This window comes from Suncus etruscus, chromosome 12 (assembly GCF_024139225.1).
Source record: "Suncus etruscus isolate mSunEtr1 chromosome 12, mSunEtr1.pri.cur, whole genome shotgun sequence".
NCBI lineage: Eukaryota > Metazoa > Chordata > Mammalia > Eulipotyphla > Soricidae > Suncus > Suncus etruscus.
Window position 1 is genome coordinate 47,614,386 of NC_064859.1, and position 25,974 is coordinate 47,640,359.

Genomic DNA, 25,974 nt, shown 5'->3' on the forward strand with positions numbered 1-25,974 from the left:
ATGGATAATGAGAATTGGGTACAAATTAGAAATTCTCTTTTCTGGGAAGTAATTCAATCCATATTGTCAAATGACTAACAGACTTGCAGATACCCATTCTTTGATTTCTTAATTTTGTATTTTGCTTTCATTTTTTTATTTTAGCTCCGGAAAGCGGTGATGGATCATATATCTGATTCTTTCCTGGAAACCAATGTCCCTTTGCTGGTACTCATTGAAGCTGCAAAGAGTGGGAACGAGAAAGAAGTGAAGGAATATGCTCAGGTTTTCCGTGAACATGCCAATAAACTTGTGGAGGTAAGTCGGCATAAGCCGGAGAATTCACATTTATAGACAGTAGTTATGCTTACATTTTCTGTCCAGGAATTTGAACTGACAGCCTTTCTATGATTTTCTTGGAGAAACAAAGTTCTAGAAACTTTGTTTACCTATGTTTTCTCTGTTCCTTGAAGAGTGAAAATGTTCTCAATCATCTTTCCATAACTCCATTACTCTACCCCTTAACTTCAAACATTGTTTGAAATCTGGCCGCTAATTTTACCAAACAATAGAGAAAAGCTCAAACAGAAATAAATGGGTCACTGCTGAGTGCTAAATGGCAGTATTGATTTGAGACAGTGGAATTAACACTGCAAATAAAGGTGTAATACTGTTCTTTTTCTGCCTCCTCTTCCCTGTCTCCACCTACTCACAAAACCCATATTAGTTGGCCACTTTGCATTTGTGAAAGAAAATTCCACTTTCCTTAAAAATACTTGTACTCCTGGTGGAAGATCTCAGACTGTACTGAGTGCAAGTTCAGGATCTTATATACATATATATGTTTTTGTGTTGGAGAAGTGTGTACATGTTCTTTATAAATATAAAACTCTGCAGTGTAAATTGGAAAATATTTTTCAAAAAAACAAGATAAAAACAAAATGATATCTTAGATTCTTAAGCTTAGGAGATGAAAAACAGTGTCTTGGTAAACCAATTTTTGTGATGTGCAGGTGGAGTTTATGGAATCTCAACATATTGAAAAGAATACCTGTAATTAGAGGTATAGAACCCAAAAATTGTTAAGGGTTGTGGCAAATTTAGGAAATGGTTATAAGGGCAAGGATATACGAATGTCAAATTAACGACAACAATAAGAAAAAGAAACCTCTGAAATAATCTCAAATCTAGAATCTATGTATATAATTTACAAAAGTTCTTAGCATTATTATTATCAGACAAATGCAGATTAAAACAAAGAGATATCCTCTTACATCAGTGAGGTTGGCATATATAAAAAAGATGGGAAACAGCAAGTGTCAATACGGGAAAAAGGAACCAATTAAAGCAAAAGCCTTGCCACAAGGCTGGTGTCCTGAAAACATAATCCCAGTATTATGAAAAAAACACCAGATTAAACTCAAAATAGTTAAACTTATATTACCAAATATATATATATATATATGTAACTATAACCAATATATTCAATTAGTTTTCTACACATTTTTAGACAAATTATTTTAAACCCTTCTCAGAGAAATGCTGCAAATGAATTTCTACTTTTCTTTAAAATTAAGTGGGGGAGGCGAAAAAAAAAAAACACACGAAATGCTGGGAGACGGAATAAAGGGACTCAGGTGCATTGTTGGTATTAAGAAAGGACAGAACTAAATATTCAAGCCAGAGTCAACAACAATGAAATCGTGAGACCCAAACTTTAAATGGTGCCTATTACGCTGGCAGGCTGGCACTCTGGAAATATTGGTGAAAGGAAGTTGACATTGGTGGTAGGCTTGGTCCTGAAACATTCTATGCAACCCAACTATGAATAACTTTGTAAGTCACAATGGTTTAAAAAAGAAAAAAAGAGAAAAGAATAGAAAATGTATCCTTCTGTTCTTCTCAGAGTGACTGTTTTAGACTGCCCTTATTTATTTTTTAATATTTGGAGGAATTCACTAATAAGGTTATTTAAGTCTAGGTATTTGAAAGATGATTTGAATATTTAAAATTTTATACTAAACATAATATAACTATTTTTACTCCCTCTGAATTTATTGTTTTCATTCATTTTAACTTTTGTTTTATTATTATTATTATTATTAATGTAAGGGATTGACCCTTGGTTTACTGATTGCAAGGTGTTCCCTTTACTATTCAAACACATCCCAGTTATTATTTATTTGGACTTGTGACCACATGCAGAAGTATTTATGATTCCTGATTCTGTACTCAGGGTTCATACTCAGAGAGGTACACGGGGAGCAATATGCGATGCTGGGGATCAAACTGGCATATTTTGCATACAAGTGCCACTCCAATATTTCCTCAGACCTCAACCCTTAGTTTTATAGCTTTTGGCACAAAATTGGCATATATTTTTAATGTGTCCTCTTTTGCATTAATTTGTTTATTTCTCCTATTAGTAATAAGTATTTTCTTTCTTTTGATTTGTTTGCAAGAGATTTATACACTTAATAATCTTCAATAACTTTACTTTCTGCATTGGAAACAAAGTCGTAAACATTTTCTTTGTTTTCATGTTTATTCATTTCTCCTTTTACTTTTATAATTCTTTCTATTGCTTTCTTCAGCTATAACTTTTTAAAATATATTATCAAATTAATGATATTTTGGCCTTTCTTATTTTAGTAATATATGTAGTTAAGACTATAATTTTCTCTCTCAACTATACATCTAGTTATTTTCTACTGACCTAATTTTTAGCTCACTCATCCTGTCTCCATCTGTGTCCAATATGCTTGAAACTGATCTATTGGGTTTATTTTTCAAAAAAGATTTTAAATTGATATTTTAATTGATGTTACTTCTCAGTAAAATGTATTAGCAGTGCATATCTCTTTAAGCACATGTTAATTATGGCTATTTTCAACATCCAAATAAAAACTGCAGTATTAGAATCTATTTTGTATAAGTTTTGTGGTTGCTGCACAGAGGGCAAAACCTTCTCTCACTCACAAATATCTGTCTTGGATTTTGGAGACTGATGGAACACACCCACTAAGGGCTAGAAACATTCAGGATTTACATAATGGACCTCAGGGGGAGAACTCAACAGGCTCTAGGGCCTGTGATTTGTGTTTTTTTTTTTTTTTTTTTTTTTTTTTTTAGGGAAGGGGATGGAGTCATTGTGGGGTTTAGTATTTGAATAGCTGGAACTTCTCAACTGGCAACTAGGCAGGTGGGCTTTTACATTAGCTTGTCACTTAGTGGGAGGAAGAGGACAGGAGGAGGAGGATGTAAATTTGTCAGCAGTAGACTTTCAAAATGGGTAGAGCTCTTAAATAAGATTCATCCCTGATGTTGCACTGATGACTGGAATATCTGTTTCATTTCATGGAATTTGAATTTTTTAATGTAAGCTACTAAGGGACTCTAGGAGGTTTTTAAAAATAGAGACAGACTTTTGTTATGCTTTCTGTTTTATTATTTGACCTTTATTATTTGGCATGCCAGATCATATTTTTGATTGAATGGCAAACTCATATGAAAAGATACAGATGGTCTGTCACATAGACTTTTTGGCTTACTGTAAGAAAATATCAAAGACTGGGTAGTTTGTGAGCACCAAAAATATTTTTTTATGGTTCAAAAGATTGGGAAATTCAAGATTGAGTTGTTAGAGTGGGTTCATTCTGATGAACTCTTTCTTGGTCAGAGTTGATCTGTTCTCAACAAAGGCTCTCAAGGTATAAAATGGAAAGATCTCTTTAGGATCTCTTTTAAGAGAAGATTTATTCTATTCATAATTGTAAACTTCTATTTATATGAGTCTCCCAATATTCCACTTCTAGTAGTATAACATGGGGTGTTGGCATTTCAATATATGAATTGGGGCATATATAGGATACCAATGCTCAGAACACTGATTAATATCTTAGCACACAGGAGTCAGGCTGTCCTCTGAAGGGTTACAAAGAGTCATGCAAGAACAAAAATCCCAAGAGTAGTTTGTATTCTTTCTAATATATAATCCACATTTCTTTTACTTAGAACTATGGAATAATCATTTTGGATGTCAACAGAAAATAAGACATATTCACTGATATGCCATCCCATTTATGAAGATTTTGCCTTCATCTTCATTTTTGTTTGCCCAGCATCATGAGATGCCCTTAAACTTTGCTTTGATTTGGGAATGATTTTAATTTCATTTTGGATTATTGTCATGTGTAAATTTATAGGAAAAGAAAAACCTTTGGGAAAACTTATGACAAAGTGTTGTCTTTGAACTTTCTTTTAGTAGATAGCCTTCAGTCAAAGTCTTTGCTTCCTTGTCTGTCTGAGACTGCAAGTTTTGTCTCCACAGACTTGGGAGTCTGCAGAAATTTTGGAGAATCACCTTCCTCTCCTCAACTCTCTTTCAAGATTAAGAATTAGAAGTCTCTGGGAGGAGAAGTAAATGCAGAAATTGGACTCCCTGCATTGGGCATTCCTTTTGGATCTTGTACAGATTTTTACTCCTTTGGCAGCTGTCCTTGCTTTTAAACAAATTATTTTATATTTCTAGTTCTCAGCAAAAGAGTGAGTTTCATATAGTACTTCCTTGTGGTTGGGAAATATAAACTCTGATTGGGTTTAAAAAAATTTGAAGGTTGTTACATGTTTGCTCATAGGTCATAGAAATGTTTAAATTTATAATTCAAAGAAACATATACACCAACAAAGCAGTTTTGGTTATATGGAATTAATAATCTCAATGACCCTTTCACCTGTCATACCTTATTAACTTTTGTGACCTCTCTCAAAAACAACTTCACAGAACTGTGAATTCCTATTGGAGATTCACAGATAGATCTCTATTAATGTAAATAGCATATGAATTATATGATAGAGCATGCTGAGTGAAGAATGCTTTTGTAACTAGAGTATCATTCAATACTTTTAGTACTTCACCTTTTCTTGGTTCTTGAGTTTCGCTGTGCTATATTCAGTTTTCCATCTTGTTTTTATGTTCTTTTTTTATTATGTGTGCCAGTTTCTTTTAGTTCTATATTTGCTATTCATAGAATTGATGTTGTGAAGTTAACATTAGCTGTCACAAATATTATGTCTACCTATAGAATTCATCGAGAGGGTAAAGTTTTGTTATATCTGACATCAATAGGAAATGAGAACTTGCCTTTCAATAACTATGAAAAGAAGTAAAAATTATATTCTCCTCCTGATTGTTTCTTTCAATAGATAAGTTTCTTAGTGTAAGCTTACACTAAGATTTATTATGAGAATTTAGCAGGTAATCTATAATATTTTTGTGAATTAGTGTAACAGCAGTGTTCTCAAACTATAGCACTCCATCTGACATTGTTTCCTTCCTATGAATCTCAGCCCTACTGGTTGACACCTATAGACCTATGTAATGGCCCCCAATTTATTTTTACCTGTAATATTCTGAGGGTCCACATGGGGCTAATGGCCCTAGTTGAAAACAATATAGGATCAAATTATATAGAAATTATCACAACTATAACTGCATTTTAAAAGGTACTTTTCCAAATCTCTGGAGGTAGTTAACATATCTCTGATTTTAACTAAAGACTTTGGAGTGAGATAGACTCTAAGTTTTGTTGATGGTACCTGTTGTTCCTCATTTTTACACTTTTAAAAATATGTAATGTAAATTATAAAATAATGTATGAAAGTAATATGTTTGGGAAGAGATTTGGTGGTATAAATTGGAGGAAAATAAACACAATAACAAAGAAAATAGAAAGTATGGGGTGGCTATCTAGGTGGTGGGAGCGTCGGCAGTGAAGGTGTTGCCTTGCACTTGGCTGACCAGGACAGACAGTGGTCAATTTCCTCAGTATTCCATATGGTCCCCCAAGTCTGGAAGCGATTTCTGAGCACATAGGCAGGAGTAATCCCTGAGCATGACCTGGTGTGGCCTCAAAAGCCAAAATAAAAAAAAAGAAAAGAAAGAAAGGAAGAAAGAAAGAAAGGAAAGGAAGAAAGAAAGAAAGAATGAAAGAAAGAAAGAAAGAAAGAAAGAAAGAAAGAAAGGAAAGAAAGAAAAGAAAGGAAAGAAAGAAAGAAAGAAAGAAAGAAAGAAAGAAAGAAAGAAAGAAGAAGGAAGGAAGAAATGGAGGAAGGAAGGAAGAAAGAAAGAAAGAAAGAATAAAAGAAAGAAAGAAAGAAAAGAAGAAGAAGGAAGGAAGAAATGGAGGAAGGAAGGAAGAAGAAAGAAAGAAAGAAAGAAAGAAAGGAAGAAAGGAAGGAAGGAAGAAAGAAAGAAAGAAAATAGAATTTAATCTGGAAAATAAATATAAAAACAGTATTGCTTTTTCTCTCTCTGGATCGGTTTTTTTTTTTAGATCATCTCTGTCTTATTGAATGTGTGTTCTGGCTAAAGCAGTGTGAAGGAGGGCAAGGATTTAGCAGTTCAGTACCTAAAACTCTGCAGTCTGATTTGATTAATGATATCACTGAAAAATTGGAACAACTTTCTTGGGCATGTTGTTATGGTAAAGTATACATAGCTACCATACAATAGCACCAAGAATATATCCACTTATTTTCAGCAATCATCTGTACTATCCATCTACAGAACATTTTTTATCTTCACTAATCAAACCTCTAATTTCCTATTTCCTAGTATGGAGAAAATTCTATAGCTCAGCAAACTTAATGTGAATTCCCAGTTGCACTTTCTTTGAGATTTGCTAAGAAAATTCTTGACTTGTTAGCATAATTACGAAGCTACTCCTCACACAGTGCCCTTCTTTCTGTTATTTCTTCCCTCTGTCTCACAGACTTCACTTCCATTTGTTTTTATACTTGCTTATAGAGGATTTAAGAGAGAGAGAGCAACAGTCCTGTATGACAGAATATAGTACATAATTGAGGCCATAACAGTGATGAAGTAGACAAAGTATCTCAATGCTCAGCTTCATCTTCTTGATTTAGTTACTCCTGATAGCAATGCCCCAATGACAATAAAGAAATTATGTCTGAGAAAACAGTAGGTTGGAAAAATAAGGCCAAGTGCTAATAGTCAAAATCATGAACTGGTCATCAGCAAAGCACTAGAGTGTCTTTGCTTCATCCTTGAGTAAATTGCTTATTTCAGTTAATCCTTCCACTGGCACAGAAGATTCATTTAGCAACAAATATTTACTGAGTGGCTACTATGTGCTGACAAGTGCTGGCAAACTGTGAACAAAAGAGATAAATGCTCTGCTCTGTTGGGGCCTGCACTCCATTGAGGAAGATAGAGAAAATGAGATGCATTTATTATAAGTAAGATGAGTGCTGGGAGTTTACTCAAAAAACTGGAGTACCTGCCTGGCATATGGAGTCCCCAGGTGTAATCTTTCAATCCCTGGCACTTTATTTTGCTCTGAATACTTTTAAGAAATAACTTGGAGGTTGGGGTTAGTCCACAATCAATGCTCTGGGAATAAAATTAAAAAAATAATAGTAAGTTTGAACTATTTTTTGTAGGTAAAATTAACCCAGAAGAGGGAAATAGAGATAGAAGAGAAATAGATCAGAGAAGATTGCTTTCCAAAAATGAGGACTGACTAGAGAAAATAAGGAAATGGAAGAATTTTTCTAATTGTGGGAAGAAAAAGGGCAAAGACTCCCAAGGCAGCAATATGTTTGCTATATTGATGAAGAAAAATGAGAACAGTTCCACTGGAGCTGAAAATAAGAGGAAAGTTTATACAGATTGATGTCAGGTGGTAAATATTTTATTTATATTTGCATATTTGAATATACTGGTATTAATTTATAACCTTGTGAGTTTTATAATTTGTAATTGGTCCTATAACAAAGGGCCAGAAAAAGTGAAAGAAGAGGAAGATGAGGCCAGATTGGTAGGTGAATGCTTTAAATACCAAGGAATTATATTGGATTCTTGTCTTGGAAAGCCAATAAATGAGATCTCCATTCTCACATGCAAGGTTAGTAATATTTTTGTTTGTTTGGGGGCCACACCTAGCATGCTCAGCTGTTTACTACCTGTTTCTCTGCTGAGGGATTGTTGTACTCAGGGACCAATTACAATGTTTGGGGTAGAAGTAGGGTTAGCTAGCTGCAAGGCAAGTACCATAATCTCTTTATTATTTCTCCATACACAATAATAATAATTAATATATAGTGTTTAACTGTATTTATCCCTGATAGTCTCAACAGTGTATTATTCTATTATATAATATTTGTGGATATGATTTTTGTGAAGGCCAATGTGCATAATATTCATTCCAACAATAGGAAATAGGCATGAAAGAAATTGTGGATATGGAAACATGGATTGCTCAGGACTACTTGAAAGTAACCGTACAGTTAGTTCCTCTTGAAGATCTCCTCCAACAATTAGGAAACTTGCAACAAAGGAATGGAATGATAAAATTTGGCATTTGAATTATCCTAGCGTCAAAAAAAAATATACTGTTAGTCCTCAAAGAAGAGTGGAGTACAGAGAAAAGAAATTGCCAAGAGTTCAGAATGGAATTAGTGCGATGATAGAATAGAAGAAGTGGAAGGAAAAAAAGGTGGATTATTTTTATATAATTGAGCCAATATAATCAATATTGAATATGAGACATATAAGAGTTTGGGATGCTTCTAAGATATGGCATATTACCTTGATAAAGACACATGAAATTCTTTTTTTTTGAAATTCTTAAAAAGACATGTAATACGTACTGATAAGTTTACATTCATTCTCACTCTCAAAGTTTTATCTGGCTGGCCAAGGCTGCAGTTATTTGATTGGTGGGATCCAGAAAACCACACAAATTGCTCAGGTTTCAATAAATATATAATAGAACTTTTTAAGTTTCAAGGCCTTGTGTCAAACCATGAATTAAATGACAATCAGGAAAATCTCATCCTAAACTACATTGGGCTGGATATCTAGGAATTTTTAGAAAAGTGCAACTTGAGGATTCTCCTCATTCTTTTCTTGTTGTTTCCCTTCCCAGTAAATTAATAGAAATGAAAACAAACTAAACTATTGGAATTTCTCACATAAGTCAGTCATATAAATTTATAAATAATAATATATTATAATGAGCTATTTTGTTCAGCTCAATCTCATGTGAACATTACAGTAAATTTTTTTTCCTGGAATTTAGCAGTATATCTTCCATGCGACTTTCATAAAAATTCCCTACTCTGTATGTTTTAAAACTTTATAAAATATTCTAAAACACCACATAAATGTCCAAGAATTTACTTGAACTTTAAGTAATTAAGTTTATAATGATTGCCTTATATTAATTGCCACTTTATTAATGCTTTTGAATATTATTTTGTGTTTATTAATTACCTCCTTACTAAATGTTTTTGATCATCTTATGGAATAGTCACTATTGTTATTCCAATTTACAAAATAGAATACTAAGATTTCAAAAATTTACTAAGGGTCACCTAGGCAGAAGGAAGCAGAAGTCATGTACTCATGCTTGGCTTGCCCAAGTTTGCAAGTATTGTGGACAATGGAAACTTATAATGAGATTAAACACTGCTTCCAGATTTTTGTCCAAGGTGAACACATGGACTAGCAATGTCCTTCTATCCTGTTAGTCTTTAGTATAGTGCCTGGCCTCACAGACTTGCTCAAAATTGTAAGCCACTTCTGTTGCTGCTATTGCAAAAGGTGTTAAGTCCCCTATCTCTCAAATCACATTTCACAGAAGTGCTATACTTTACTGCACACATCCTTGGGAATAACACATGTTACAGCAAAATAATTTCTGTAAGCCCTATTGAAGTGAATCATTCATGCCGTCTTTTCATACTGGTATCAGGCATAATCTAAGTTCACTGGCTAATGTTATGAATCTTCATCTGCACTGCCTACAAGGTTCTTTCTTGTTCAAACTACTAAATGCCATGGACTTCCAAAGGTTGCTGCAAATGCTGAAATCTAAGGCTATTCCATATCTTCATCTTGAAGGTTTATTGCAGTGTCTTTCACTATTTACATAATGTGAATATTTCCCAGTTCAATCTCACCTGGTCAAAATGCAAAGTTGTGGACTACATTAGGAATTCAGATTTTATTTAGATGTAACAAGTAATAACTATTCATTTGTATGAAAACTTTATTTGCTCTTGATGAGGTTTGGGGCAAGTCATCTCCTCCCACTTAAGTACTTCTTTGACATATTATTTTGAATTTAATTTACTTAAGAAATAGTCAGTACTAGAAGAAATCTCTGAGCCTCCTTTGTCTCCCTAAAAACAAAAACAAAAAATCTCTCCTGTGAAAAATATCATTTTTAATTTCTGGAGGTAGGGAAATATCCTTATCACAATACTGGAATATTAGGTTGTATAAAATGTATTAAAAAATCCTGCAACCTTTTTACTAATTTACTTCCCCCAAACAAAATTTGTCTTGTCAAATTTTTTACAAGTGTATCATTTCATCAAAAATGAAATAAAAGGGGCTGGCGAGGTGGCGCTAGAGGTAAGGTGTAAAGGTAAAGTGCTAACCAAGGATCAGGACCGCGGTTCAATCCCCCAGCGTTCCATATGGTCCCCCCAAGCCAGGGGTGACTTCTGAGTGCTTAGCCAGGAGTAACCCCTGAGCATCAAATGGGTGTGGCCCAAAAAATAAAAAACAAAAAAATAAAAAATAAAAATATTATATGCACTGGATAAAATGTTGTTTGCATTGGCTCCTTCCTTGGGTCAAATATCTTTGTAACTCCTTATATATGAAGTTAAATTTGTTTTTCCTCTTATTAATATGTTCTTTATTATAAGGAATGCTTTAGCCTAGAACCAAGTAGGGCATAGGGATCATTGTTCTCTCCTACACTGACATCTGGATAAAAATTTATCCAATCATTTCACTTCATACTTCAACAGTTGGCTGAGTTAAGTACTTTTATGAAGAAACAAACGAGAAAGAGCAATGAAGCTTCTGTTAATACCTAGGGAAAAAAGGAAAGAAAATAAATGCTGAGTTTCTTTTCTATGCTAAAGATTATGGTATTTCCACTCATTTTTCCCTCTAAATACTCTTACCCACTCTTCCCTTATTTCCCCTTATTTTTTCTCTTTTTTACTTCCTCTATTATTTTATATATGTTTTTAGTTAAATTTTTATTTATTAGCCTGACATTTTGCTACAAGTTTAGCCTTATCAAAATTATAAGACAGCATAACATTACCATTATTTTAGCTTAGTTTCCAAAATTGATGCTGTTTTATTTTTTAGAAATATTCTGAAAAACTTGGAGTCTAAGCAGTAATTGTGGTACCTCTCAGTTAGCCTTTAGAGAAGTATATGCACTTTGAAAGAAAAGAATTAGTATCTTGCACTGAATAATTAAATTTACATTTGATCATTATACAGGGAATGAATGCTTTTTATTGGTATATGCACATTTTTCATCTATAGTCTGTGGCTTTTACAATTTAAATACTTTGTACATTGTAACCAACTAACTCAGAAATGTTGTGTGATTAAAATAAGACATTTCAGTAAAAAATGAAATAAATGAAACACTTTAAAATGATGTGATTTTAGAGTATTCAATTTTTTTTTATTGCCCACAGAAATACCCTTCCATGTTCATCTGTTCCATCTGTGGATTAAGGGACTTTTATATCACAAATTCCTTTGCCTCCCTGAAGCCATAGTTGGAAAGGAATGGGAGATTTTTTTTTTAACTGAAAACAAGTTTCCTGGTTACCTTCACTCCATTAACTATGCTAGGGGTGGAATACAACTTCTAAAATTTTAAGGCAGGCCTGGAATTGGGTGTGTATGATTTCAATCCTTGCATTAGGAAACAGCAAAGTGTCTTCTGGATCTGATGACTAGAATTTCTTAGATTGAGTCATGATTTGCCTTGATAATGATGGAAAGAACATATCACTTTAATCCTTTAACCTTTAATCCTTAATCCTTTAATTGGGCATGTGGCACATGGTGATTAAGTCCTACAAATGTCTGTTATTTTATATTTTACATTTAATATAAATTTCCTGATTTTATATTTTAGGAAAAAAACAAGAATTGTATCATTTTATGATTCATTGTATAATAATAATAATAATAATAATAATAATAATGGTTGAAACTGAAAAATCACTAAACCAATAATTTTCCTAAGCCCTATGCCTCCAGTGAACATGGAGTTCAAACTCTGTGTCTAGGTGATGGCTTGGCTTTTCCAAATAATAAAGTGATCAAAACTATGGGTTCCCAATCACTATTGAACATACTCTTAATAGTCAATTTGTCCGTGACTAACTAATCTTTGAAAGACAGTTTGGAATAGCAATTGTTATTTTGTTAGTTATCTGGGGTTACTACAGGCAATGCTCAAGGGACTCCAGAGTTTGTGTGTGTGTGTGTGTGTGTGTGTGTGTGTGTGTGTGTGTGTGTGTGTGTGTGTATGTGTTGGGGGGAATGGTAATGTGGCAGTAGGGATCTAACTCAAGAACCTGCCAGAAATATGCTCAACCTTTTGAGCCATATTCCTGAACTCTTAAGTGTTTCTTTATAATAGTGGTGGTAATATTTGTGAGAACCACTAAGAAAATAGTCATTGACTGCCACAGAGGACGATCATTTTTTCTATGAGTTAACAGCTTCCTTTTTGTTTCTCTTTCTCTGCAAGCTATTAATGTCTCCTAGTGAAAGCCAGTCACTGAAAATGGCCATAGTGCTGTAGGTGACAGGTGATAAGAATTATTTTGCATATGTTTCACCAATCTCCAATAAACAACTGCTCTATTTCAAAGTGACTCTTAAGTAAGATGTGTGTGAGTGATTGTGTATTTTAGACATATACACATATTATTTGACCTAAAGAACAAATATTTTCTGAGTCATACATAAAATACAGTGTGAGCATCTTTAGACAAAAAATGATCTTCTAATTGACCTTATATACAAATCTGAGTCATATCTGTAATACAAATGCATATTCTACAAATCTCTCCACTCACAGCCACCCAGATTACTTCCCTCATCTGTTCCTAGTTAGATGTTCTGGAGCTGTCATAGTGTGAAGTTCACACATCCAAGGTGCCTGGGAATTGAGTCAATATTTTCACATAATGCCAGTTGCCACCCAAATATAGTTACCTACTTAGACTGGCAAGTTTTATTTTTTAATATTTAAATAATAGGTCATAATTTATCTTTCCTCATTTATTTACTTGGAATACTGAACATAAAGGCATCTGTATTATTTTTTTCTAATCTCTAAAATCCTCAGTTGAAATCATCCTTTCCCAAGCTTATGTGAAAAATTCAGCTGTTTCCTTTCCATTATAGATTATAAAACATTTGTTTCATTATATTTTTAGTGTAAAAGTTGGTTTTTAAATTAATTTAAAGCACAAGACACTTTGATGGTGAATGCTGCAATGAATTTCAAGCTGCCTGGATAGGAAATGATTTTTTTAGTTCAGTGTCATGACAGTTTCTACACAGAAAATGACGAGTTGGAAAGTTGAAGATTGTTATCATAGTGGGCCTGCAGAGTTTCCTATGGATGAGTAATTTTTGAAACTAAAAATGTCAGTGATTTGACCTCTATCTCAATGCACTGATCAGCTAAGGAGGCTGTTTTGAACCCCAGAAGCAAGTATCTTTAATCTTTTCACATAGATGTCTTCAAATATGGCTGTTACACAGAACTTCAGAATTTTGCAATGTAATCAATCCTTTGGTTTTTTTTTTTTTTTTTTTTTTTTTTTTGCCACACCTGGTGGCACTTAGGGGTTACTCCTGGATCTGTGCTCAGACATCACTTTTGGCAGGTTTGAAGGACCATATGGGATGCCAGTAATTGAATTCTGTTCTGTCCCATGTCATCTGTGTACAAGGCAAATGCCCTACCATTGTGTTATTGCTCTGTCCTCAATTTAATTTAATCTTATTTGTTTTCTTTTCCATGCTTGTTCTATATAAACATGACAACTCTAATCTCACAATCATCTGAGGAAAAAGCTTAGAAGTTTTTATTTGTTTGTTTGTTTGGAAGGTACACACCCGGTGATGCTCAAGGGTTACTCCTGCTATGCACTCAGAAATCGCTCCTGGCTTGGGGTCCATATGGGACGCCAGGGAATAAACCAAGGTCCATCTTGGGTCAGCTGTGTGCAAAGCAAACACCCTACTGATGTGCTACCACTTTGGCTTGAGGCTCAGAACCATTTTTGTTGAATCATGACTACCCAAATAAAATCAAGACTTGAGAATCTCCCAAATAAACCCTCATTTATTGGATAGGACACAGGAATTTAGGAACTAAAAAAAATAGGTCATGTACTTGCAAAGGGAACTGGAAATGGAGTCAGAAACTTATAGGGAATGTAATTCAAACGACTTCTGGCCAGGTCAGCAACATAAGACAAAAAATAGAAAAGGAAGAATTAAGTGAAACCATAATCACATTAAAATAGGGGGAAGAGGAGCTCTGATTCAGGCAGAGAAGGCAGGAAATCTAGTTGATTCTGCTGACTACTCCCTCTAAAATGACTTCAACTCAAAAGTCAAATTCTTACTGCTTCTCTACCATTGAATTTTATCTTGAAGCTAGTATTCCTCTTTTATTGACTTTATACACTTTATTTGACCTCTGCTATTTCTCCCCTAGGCCTTCTATTCCCAGAAATATTTCAAACAGGCATTCAATATATTTGTAGATTTTCGTGACTTTTAGTTCTACAAATACTGGTTATATAATTGGCCATTATTTTATCTTATTTTGGAGGGGGCTATCCAATATCCAATGAATTTTCTTTGCTTAACTTTTGCTTAGAATTTTGAGGGTAACAGTTGCTTTTCTCAAAATGAAAACAATTCAACCTTTGTCCCAGTTACTGGATAAGATTTTTGAGCAGAGAACTTTTGCTCAAATATCACCAATAAATGACTTCCCTGGAATTCTGAATAGTTTCTCATGGCCAAAAAATTACTAATGACATTTATACAAGTGATTTTCTTGCCCCAAAGAGGTCAAGTATAGGGGGCTGGTTAAACTAAAAAAAGAAAAAAAAAAAAAAGAGGTCAAGTATAAGTCTAAAAGAACAGAATTGGAGATATTCCTTCAGTCTTTCTTGGAGAACTTGAGTCTGAAATGATTCTATCTATGGCAAGTTTTCCAAAAATGGAGAAGTAAGTTAAGAAACATTTTTTATTTTCAGTGATTGCTTGTCATTTTTAAGCCACCAAATATAACTTATTGATCTAAAAATGTTATCATCCACAATAGCTTTCATAGGAGTCACCTTTTTGCTCTATTCAAAGAAATATATAATATTAGAAAACCTTAATGTACTATTAGCTATTATTTTAATATCATTTGTGGCATTTCTTCATTTTAGAAGAACATAGTGGTGATGATGATTTCCAAAGAGCTAATTGCCTTTACATTGGATAAAATAAAAATGAAAGAACATATGAAGATCAGCTTATTTATTAAAAAAACTTAATTATAAGGTTTCTCAAATTCCTCACTACTGACATTTTAACTTCAAAATTCTTTGTTGTGAGGGCTTTCATCAGTAACATCTCTAGACTCCTTTTTCCAGTCTTCTGTAGCACCCTATCCCCTATTATCAAAAACAAATGTTAAAGAAATTATCAATGGCCATGTAGGAGATAAAAATTGTGATTCCTTGAGATCATTTCTTTACAATCTTTAAAGCTAAATAAATGGGTCAGAGATCTGGCTCTAAGAGGTCAAGCAATGGTTTGCACATGCTCAGTTGACAGCATTCATGGCCAAGTGTAACCCTGATTACATTTCAATCCATTTTCTGAACAGAAAAATTGAACAGATAACAAAGAAACAATTGGAGATTCATTTTTATTGGAATTATCTCTTAAATTTTTATTATTCTAAGTTCAATTAGACTCCCATAAATAATTTGGTGAAAATCTCTAGTTCCCATTTCCCTATGACACTTAATGTTACCTAAAATAACTTTATTTTAAAAATTGTCTTAATGCCTGACTCGAATATAGGCAGGGGTGGGGGGTATTGGTGGTGGGAAGGTTGCACTGGTGTTCTGTTTATGACTGAAATCCAACTACAATCATGCTTGTAATTATGGTACATAAATATTTTATAAAAGATAAAAAGGTAGTGAAGTAGAGAAAAATTAAGTGGATTTATGAAACGACTAAATATGGGTAGAACAAAAAAATTGTCTTAGCATTTTGGGACTGCTTCCAGGAAGAAAATCTTAATAGTTTCTTTAATAGTACAATCAATATAGGATTCTCTCTTTGTTTTCTCTTTGTGTATATGAAGAAATATATCTAAATTTAAGATTAACTTTAGTGAGGAGAGAAACAGGTAATAGGATTTCTAATAATGAAAAACCATTTAGTATTCTCTCTTTATATAGATAGATAAATAGAGACAGATATAGATATATAAATGATAGATTATAGATAGATAGATAGAGATAGATAGATGATAGATAGATAGGCAAATATCTAAAATTAAGACTAACTTGAATGAGGACAGAAACAGGTAATAGAGAAGGAGATAGTTAGGAAATAAATTAAAGGGGGAAAAACAATTGAGAATAAAATGAAGATAATAAATTTTCATTCATTCATATCTTCAGTTTACTTTCTTATTAAATGAGACAGTAAGCCAGAAATAATATATACTCATTAAATTATTATGAGGTAAATTAAGTTTGGGTTTAAATTCCTTGCATTAACTTCATTTCAGTCCATCTATCTTTGGGGGATTTGACTTATTAATTTCTTAAATATAAAAATAATACAGGATCCTGATATTACAAATGATCCCTAGAACACTGCCAGGAGGACTCCCTGAGCAAGATGAACACCTTCCCACTTCTTTCAAAAGGAAAAGAATGAGACTTTTACAAGTTCACAGCTTTCCTCAGGGTCCTTACGTTTCTTCGGCTTGCTACCTTTGAACCTTGACTTCTGCCTTTTGCTCAGTCAGGAATTTTGTTCTCATTTATTTACACAGTATTTCTTGCTTGATTTTTGGGGGAGATGCATAGTGATGCTATGGGGTAACTCTTGTGATGCTAGGGATTCAAAGCAAGTCTACCAAATGCAAGATAAGAGCCCTAGCCACAGTTCTAATGCTCTGACCCTTTATGCTTGAAATTGTTTTAATGAAAAGATAAGATTACAGAAAAGTTTTCAAGAATTGAAAAGGAGTTTGGGAAGTGGATCTAGTATATAAGCTGCACCTGTGATGTGAACAGTACAAAAAAACCATAAAGAAACATCATCATCTTTGATTATGGTCTTGGTCAGTTACCACTTACGATCAATAACTGCAGAAAGCACAAGACCGCAATAGGAAAAATATGTGGCTACTAGACTAGCAGTTTTGCTTTATCTGGCAACACATTGAGAATGTAAAATTGCATGTTATACTCCTGACCTTGCTCTACTTCTCATTTATGTGAGATCTAGAACTCTAGTCTGTATGGCACTGGCATAAATGCATAGTTCTTCAAACTCAGTGCCCCAAAATGTTTTGGAATAACAAAAAAGATTATATTAGGTCAATGAAATATATATTTATATATAATTATATAATATCATATAATATACAGTATATTATATAGGAGTATTGTATATTAGGTCTTTATATATTGTTCTATATTAAATTTATTATTATATTAATTAATATATTAAATATATTTTTATATATTGTTCTATGTTAATTAAATTCTCAAACTGACACTGGATAAATAGTATGTAAGGAAGATGTTTGCCTTGTGAGTGATTTACCTGGATTCTGTTCATGGAACCCACGTGGTTTCCCAAGAATCCTCAAGGACCCCATCAGAAGTGATCTTTGAGTGTAGATCTATAGGTTATCACTCTAAATTGCCAGAAGTGCCTCCCCCCATAGAAGTCCATAAATTTAATTAACATATCCCCCACTTTAAGGGAGATTTATATTTGTCTAGACCTAATCTAATACCATATCTCAGCAACTCTGCCCTTGATGGTATTACTTTGTGACTCAAAGACTCATGGGTATATGCTCAGGAGTCATTATGGGTACAGTTCAGAGGAACATAAATTATTCTGGGGTTAAACTTGGGCCTCCTGCATACATCATATGTTTTCCGGCCCATATATCTATTACTCCTACCTGGAAATATATCTCCTTTTATCATAAAAACATAACCTGGGGGCCAGAGCAGTGGCACAAGTGGTAAGGCATCTGCCTTGCCCATGCTAGCTTAGGACTGACCTCGGTTCAATCTCCCAGCGTCCCATATGGTCCCCCAAGCCAGGAGTGATTTCTGAGCATGTAGCCATGAGTAACCCCTGAGCATCACTGGGAGTGGCCCCAAAATCAAAAACAAACAAACAAACAAACATAACATGTTCCCAGATGCACCCAAGGCTACTTACTGGCTCCTGGATCATTCCCATATTCCTTGAGAGGGAAGTATTGGTTGTTTGGGAAAGCACTTCCATAGCCAGGTTTTAGAGTTTCATAGTGGTAACAGATAAAGAGAAAAAAAAATCTTTTGGACAATTCGAAATAATGACATCAAACCATAGGGTAGGGGAGGCTTGGTTTCAAACATATTAAAATTAGATGTGGTAATTGCAAAAAACAGTGGTTGACATGATTTAAATAATGTTTTGGGTGATTACTTAAATCAACTTTATTTTTTCATGTTAAAATACAGATAAATTTTCAAATGTCATGCAGTCAGCTTGTTAAATATTATTTGCATTCAAATAAGCCTGTCAAAAGCTGTCCAGAAATGCATAATTACAATTATGTCAATTAGTCAACTTGAATATTTGGCAAGTCCAATTATTTAGTTTGCAATTATTATTTTTTTCCTGACATTGGTTCTGAATCTATAAGACAATGATTCTGAAGTATATGTACTGTATTTATTTTCTAGGCCTCTAACAATATGTCAATAACTGAGCCCTTAAATAATATAAATGAATATTTTATTGTGTTTCTGAAACCACTCTCCTTGTCTGGTAGGTGGATAGTCCCCTTCTTGCTATGTGTTCATTTGTGTTTTCCACTGAAGGCCACATGCCTGGGATTTACACTCATAGGTCTGTATTCAGATTTTATTTGTTGATTTTTTCCATTGTGTTAATGATTGCACAACTCAGAGGTCAGTGTTATAATGAAAAGCAGAGAACATATTGTTTTTCTCTGATATCTTTAAACCTTACAAGAAATATTCCTTAAGTCAGAGAGATAGTACAGTGACTAAGATATTTGCTTTATTGGCAGTTCCCTGGGGCAGTTCCCTGGGGCAGTTCCCTCATATAGTTCCTTTTAGTTTCACTCTGCTACACTTGCTGGTGCCTTTTTGGTCACTCTCCAGTCCTTTTAGGAGTGACCCCTAAGAACAGAACCAGAGTAAGCACAGTTGAAGGTGGTACCAAAGCAAAACCAGAAACAAAACTTCTTGAACCCATTTAAATGTCTGCATAGAGCAAGTTCAACTGCACCACACAACTCTGCAGGCCTGAAGAAAGCAGTGTGTATACAAGGTGTGTATACAAGGTGTGAACTTGATACCTGGCATTACTTGACTCTTGACCATATTCAGGTGGTGTCTGTTGTCATCAGAACTGCAGGGAAAGCCTCCCTAGCCCCACCAAGTTCTGAAATCCTTGGTGTGATTCAGGTTGCTTCATGATATTCCTCATTCCATTTATTCCCATATACATCCAGAGTGGCCCAAGGTTTCACTCTGCTACACTTGCTGGTGCCTTTTTGGTCACTCTCCAGGATTCCTCACTCACTTGCATCTCTTGAAGCAGCTTTTAGACTTTTCCCCATATTTCTTGCTCTTCCATTTCAGACACACACCTTGAAGTCCTTTTGAGAGACCTCCTTGGCCTTTCAAAAGAATGCTTAAATATTATTTTTCAGACTTGGGACAGGATAGTGGAGTGTACGTTCAATAGGGCAGTACTGTTCAGGCCACTCCTTGATTGTCAGGGGCCATCTGGATTCAGGCATCATGTGGTGCCAGGGAATAAAATTTGCTCATCTAAGCATGTGCTATACTACTTGAGCTATTTCCTTGACCCCTAAAGATTTCTTTGGTCACTTGAAATCCTACAAATTCCTGTTTGCCTAAAGGACCAGGAGAAAGGTGAAGGGGAGCCACTGAACTGATCATGTCTTTGTTTACTTTATTAAGAATACACCATTTATATGCCGCTTTGAGTTAGAGGAGTATAATTCTGTGTCTCCAAAAAGCATGTTGCTACTCCACACATACCAATAAATCACAAGTATCTGACCCACCCAAAAAAAGGCCTTTGTGCTCTTGTTTCTTTTGATCTTCTCTACCTGGGACCAGAACTGTGTGTCTAAGTCCATTGGGTGTCCCTATCTATAAAATTCTATTGTATAATGGCAATAGTTTGATCATGTAGGAACTCTGTCCACCACCAATACTATTACATACATGCATACATATATACGTATATCATACACCCATTAACATAAATTTATTTTTAAATATATATGAGATACTGGGCTTTACACTATTAATCATACTTTTAAGAGCCAAAGAATAATAGCTTAAATCTTTACATTTCAATTAAACTACTCCAATTGTACAGGATAGGTAGATGGGTTACTCTGTCTGTTGTAGTATATGTCTTTACAAGATAAAACCCACTGTTTTACAATTCCCTGTTTCTGTCTACTGCCTTTCCACTACTCAAATGGCTCTTGTTAGTATTTATTTTAGTTGGTCTAGTGCAGTGGTCGGCAACCTGTGGCTCGCGAGCCACATGTGGCCCATTACACTTTTAATTTGGCTCTTTTGTATGCTGGGCAGACACTCCAGGAGTCAGGATTCTGTTCCTAGCCTCTGTCAGTGCGTGCCCTGTGTGGCTCTTAAATAAATTTCAATCGTGGTTTTGGTGAGATTTGGCTCAGTTGAAAAAAAAAAAGGTTGCCGACCACTGGCTAGTGAGCAATGACTACTTCTTATACTTCAATCTGGGAATATCATTTCTTAGCTTTGAGCAACGTCCAGATTTTAATAAAGCCTGTTGCCACTACTTGAAACAAATATGCATTTTTCAAAGTTATTTTCTCTTCTTTATAATAAAATAGGAACTGAACAATTGTATGTGTGAATACAGGCATGGTGAAAAGCAAGAACTAATGATACTGAATATATATCATGAAAATTAGGGCAAGACACTTCAAGTCTAAATAATTTTATTACTTTAGAATGCATTGTTATCTGCATCAATTCCAGCCTGGGGGTCATATAATATCTATTGATATTTTTCTAGAAGAAAAGAAAGAAAAACTTTATTATCATTAGTTTATTTTTATGGTTGATAGTGAGTTTTAATCAAAAGATATTTGCCCCAAAAGGAAGTTATACTAATACATAGTACATTGTATGCATCTATATTTCACAACAATGTCTGATATTTGTATGGCATTTTTATATTTTTTAAAAAACACTTTCAACAAAATACATTGGTTTCTTTGGATGGCCCAATAAGGAAGATAAAGAAAATTGCTTTCCCCCAAAATGCTACAAAGCCAGTTTATAACATACATGATTGTTGAATTCAGAGTTTTCAATTCTATTCAACTGACACCGAGAGTCTGCTATGTGCCAGGCACTGTTCTGAACAAATGAGATAAATAATAATCAGTGAACAAAATAGACTTTTGCCATTGGGGAATTTAATTGTATTCTAGGAGAGAGACAATAAATAATAGAGAAACTATGTAACCAATTTAATAGTTAACATGTGGCAAGTGCTATGAAAGGAAAACATAAAGCAGTAAAATAGTTCCAATTTTTATTAGTTTTCAGAAAAGGCTTTGGTGAAAAAAAGATATTTGATTAAAGTTTGAAAGTGATTTTTTTTGTGTTTTGTAATTGCTCCCTTGTGGCATTCTACTTGGTATTAGTTATAACATAATTACCTCAATGACCTTCAAATATTTTCTTAGAAATTTTAATGATCATGATGTGTTTAAAAAAATCATGGGCATTAAGTTGAAATTGTAAAGATTATCATCATAGACCTAGAAATATATCCTCTTTTCCTGTTGACTTTTGCTAATCAGAAAATGCATGTACCACAAACCTTTGTTTTATGGAGGAATAATGGACACATATAATAAAATATAAATTTAAAATAGGACATGTGGATTTTAAAAATATATACATAGATATTGTGAAATAATTTCCAAGGTAATAATCAATCTATTAATAATATGTACTAAGAACATTAAGTTATTGGGTATGGGTGCTCTCCCAGCTGTGCTCAGGGATTACTCTCTGCTCTGCTTAGGGATCAATCCTGGCATAATTTGGAGAACCGTATATAGTGTTGGGGAGCAAACTGAATTAGGCTAGCTATAATCAATGCAAGTGTCTTAAATCCTGTACTATCTCTCTAGCGCCAAACTTTTTATTCTTATAACTTTGTATACTTTTACTTATATTTCTCTATCAACATCTCACATCCTCAGCCAATCAGAATTTTGTTCTATAAAACTGACTATTTATATATTTTTTAACTTTACACAAGCTTGATATCATACAGCATATGGAACTTGGTCATTGTCAATCATACTGTAATGAATGTGGAAGTTCAGATATCTATTTGGGATAATGAATTTTATTCAAATATATACCCACACATGGAATTTTAGGTAATAATAAAATAAAAATAAGTGTTTTACTCTTAAGTAATGCCTGTTATTTTCCATAATAGTTGTAGCAATTTGCACACCTACTGACAATGACATGTGAAAAATTTCTAATTCTCTGCATCTCTCCAACATTTTTATCCTTGCCTTTTAGATAACATGTCTTTTAGTGTTTCTGATATGACATAGTAGTTTATGGCAGTTATGGAATTCGAATAGGTCCTACTTTATTTAGTCTTGCTTCTATCACTTTCTAGATGGGTGTTCTAGTAATTATTCAGACTCTGTCAAACAAGCTACTCATATCCACAATACAAATAATAACACAGTGAGTGAAAATGAGTTAACTTAATGATAACAGAGTCAGAACTGGAACATAGAACTGCTTGTCATGGAGCAGTAAATAACTGTTACTATTATGCTTAGAACTCTAGTATATACAGCTGTTTTTCTCACTTCCCTCCACTCTTCCAATCCTCTTTTACTCATATTCAATTTATGATTACATATTTGAGATGTGTTGCCATGAACTCCATCTTTGTATCAAAACTGCTTGAAGTTAATATCTATATTTACAGTTTTTGTTCAATTATACATCTTATATAACAATTTACATTTCAATCTTTATTAGAAAATGCTAATGATATCACCTAGTCTTTTTAATATGTTAATATTATCTCTTCAGAATTGTTACAAGTCTACAAAAGTATTCACTGGCTACTCTGGGTCCAGTTTTTACATAAGGCTTGAATTATTCATATTTCCAAAGTTGTCACCTTTTCACAATAAGTGAAAAGTGTGTACTTGGTAAAAGGTTTCTTTATCAAATTTGATATAATGTTGGTTCTTTCTCAGTGTGACAGTAGCAATGATAATGTAACAAGTTATTGAGTGCCCACTGCATAATAGATCTTACGTTTGACACTTTCCATATATTATAGCATTTAGTTATGGTAGTAAAACCTATAAGATAGTTTCTTAGGATTAAGGAAGTCACTATCAATAGATCAGGTAGTCTATCTATACAAATACTTACAGTAAGTGGTATCAAAGTTCAAACTCAGGGGTTGTCACCTATCAGGGCGTGTGCTCTAGTCCTGGACCTCATCTTCTAGGCCCAGGTCAATCCCGATTTAATATTCTGGGAATACATTCATGAATTTAAATACTTTCAAAGTCTCTTTCCTTACAGGTAGCAGAATAGTTGCGTATTATTTCAGCATCTAGATGCTCTACCCGAAGTTCTATCTGAGGCTACCCTGATATGAGATAAGTATATGTTAGTGTATGTTAGTGAGTTGTGAGGTGATGTCAAAGGGGACACTTGACTCCCACTTCATTGTTTTTGCAGACAAATTTGTTCTTTTGAGGAGCAGTAACAAAAAATAAGATACATAAGAAGCAATACTAATTGTATGCAACACTTGAACTGAGTTTAAGGTCAAAGCTGTCTCTTAGTGGTTGTGTGATGCTAGGCAATTTACATAGTCTCTTCATTCCTCATGCTTCTTTCTTATTTTCACTCTGGGAATAAAAATTGTGTTGGTTTTTATAGACTTTTATGTTCAATAAATGAAGGATATATCAGTTTAGAAAATTAATGCTTGGCACATAGTAAATTGCTATAAACAGTGTCATCATCATTGTTATTATTGTTTGTATTATTCTTGATATTGTTGTTGTTTTTCTAGAAAATACAGCTCAGGGGCCATTGAAAGGTCCAGGAATAAGAAAATATACAAGTTTTGTCCACTGCACTGCATGGTTCTTAGAGTACTTCCAGTTATCACCCTGTAGCCTCCAGTATTATCTGCATGAGCAGAACAGGATGGATAGGCCTGAGAGTTAAATTCATTATTCAATGATAATATATCATCAGTGTTCCCCAAGCCTTCTGAGAACTGCTTGGAGGCTCCCCTCAAAGCATAAAGAAATTGTAGCTCAAAGTTTTTATCATCATTCAAATAATGGACCAGGGTCAGAAAGAATTAAATGGCATTTCTGATTAAAGACAAAAGAGAATCATCCCTCATGCATTCTCAAGGAATGGAGATGGCATTATCTTTCAGCATTTTTCTGTCTGAAGACCTTTGAGAATTGACTGCAAAAATTAGTTACCTGCAGAGGATGTGAATGTTTGTTGTAGGTCCTCAACTGTGACAAAAATTTACTTGTTTAATTCTCCTAAGAGCAATAAATAAGCAGGCGGTTACTACTCTTGTCAGTCTGTGAAGTCATCAACCTACATATCGAGTCACTGCCATTCTACGTAACTCGATGCATTTTAGGCTTCTTTTGCGAAGACTGTGGTGAAGTGGTCTGTGGGCATAAGGTAGTCCATTTCTAACAGAAAACATTTTTTGGTTATTTTTCTGAAGTAAACTATTTTAGTTAGAGACATATGGGAGGGGGAAGGGAGGGGAAATGTTCAGTAAAGAAGAGGAGGGGAGAATTCAGATAATATACATCTCAAGTTGAAATGCAGCCAGATCCCTAGTAGAGGGCTATGTTCATCTCTGCAGTAGACTAGAGGATGATAGGTTAATAGATTTGAGTGCCTTTGGTCTCCATTCTATTCCCAGCTGTCTAGATTCTTCAGGAAATCTCTTGTATTATTGTGAGATATAGTATAGGTGCTAAAGATTTCAGGGAGATTTTCATAATGAGATATCATGATTTGCACATCTCCAGCACAGACACGCAAGACACTCACATACACATACACACACATACCAACCTCTACCTCTAGTTAAATCTTGACTACATATTTATTTTGCATACTAACTGCAGTTTTCTAGTTTTCATGAAGACTCCATGCACAATCCTTTTGGATTAAAATTACCATATATTGTCAGAATTCTAGATAATGCATCTGATCTCCTTTATTTTTCTTTCTCTCAGTTTCTGCCTGTTAAAGGGAGACCCTACCACTTTTAAATGATCTGGAAGATGAGAGAAGAATTTAATGAGTTTAAACCTTTAAACTTCTCCCCTTGCCAAACAAAACACAATTGTGAATAGCTTGAGAAAACAACAGAGAAAATCTCACATCATCTTTGCCATCATCCCCATACTATTTCTTCTGTTAATTAGTCTCCAGGTATCTCTGAACAGAAAATAGAGGGACCTTACTCTGACAGGGTCAATAATTTCCATTTCTCTCTCTCCTCGGTCCCTTCTGTAATACTTACTGAGGCTGCCAGCAAGAGAGATCCACAGTAAGGAACTGACACTCACACCTTTCTTGTCCCTTGTTTTTATCTTCTGTGGGGATCCGGAATTAGGGTAAAGATGCATTTTTTAGTAGCCCAGCAGCTTGATTAACCAAAACAACTTT

The 25,974-nt window shown here is 34.1% G+C and overlaps 1 protein-coding gene across 3 annotated transcripts in view; it reads left to right on the top strand.

Moving 5' to 3' along the window:
- The window catches only part of CTNNA2 (catenin alpha 2), a 1,246,345-nt gene that overhangs the window by 984,749 nt on the left and 235,622 nt on the right, over window positions 1–25,974 (top strand). For all 3 annotated transcript variants that reach the window (XM_049784907.1, XM_049784908.1, XM_049784909.1), the window contains exon 9: window positions 145–297. In XM_049784907.1, the coding sequence (XP_049640864.1) occupies window positions 145–297 (153 nt within the window). The remainder of the gene's footprint in view (window positions 1–144; window positions 298–25,974) is intronic.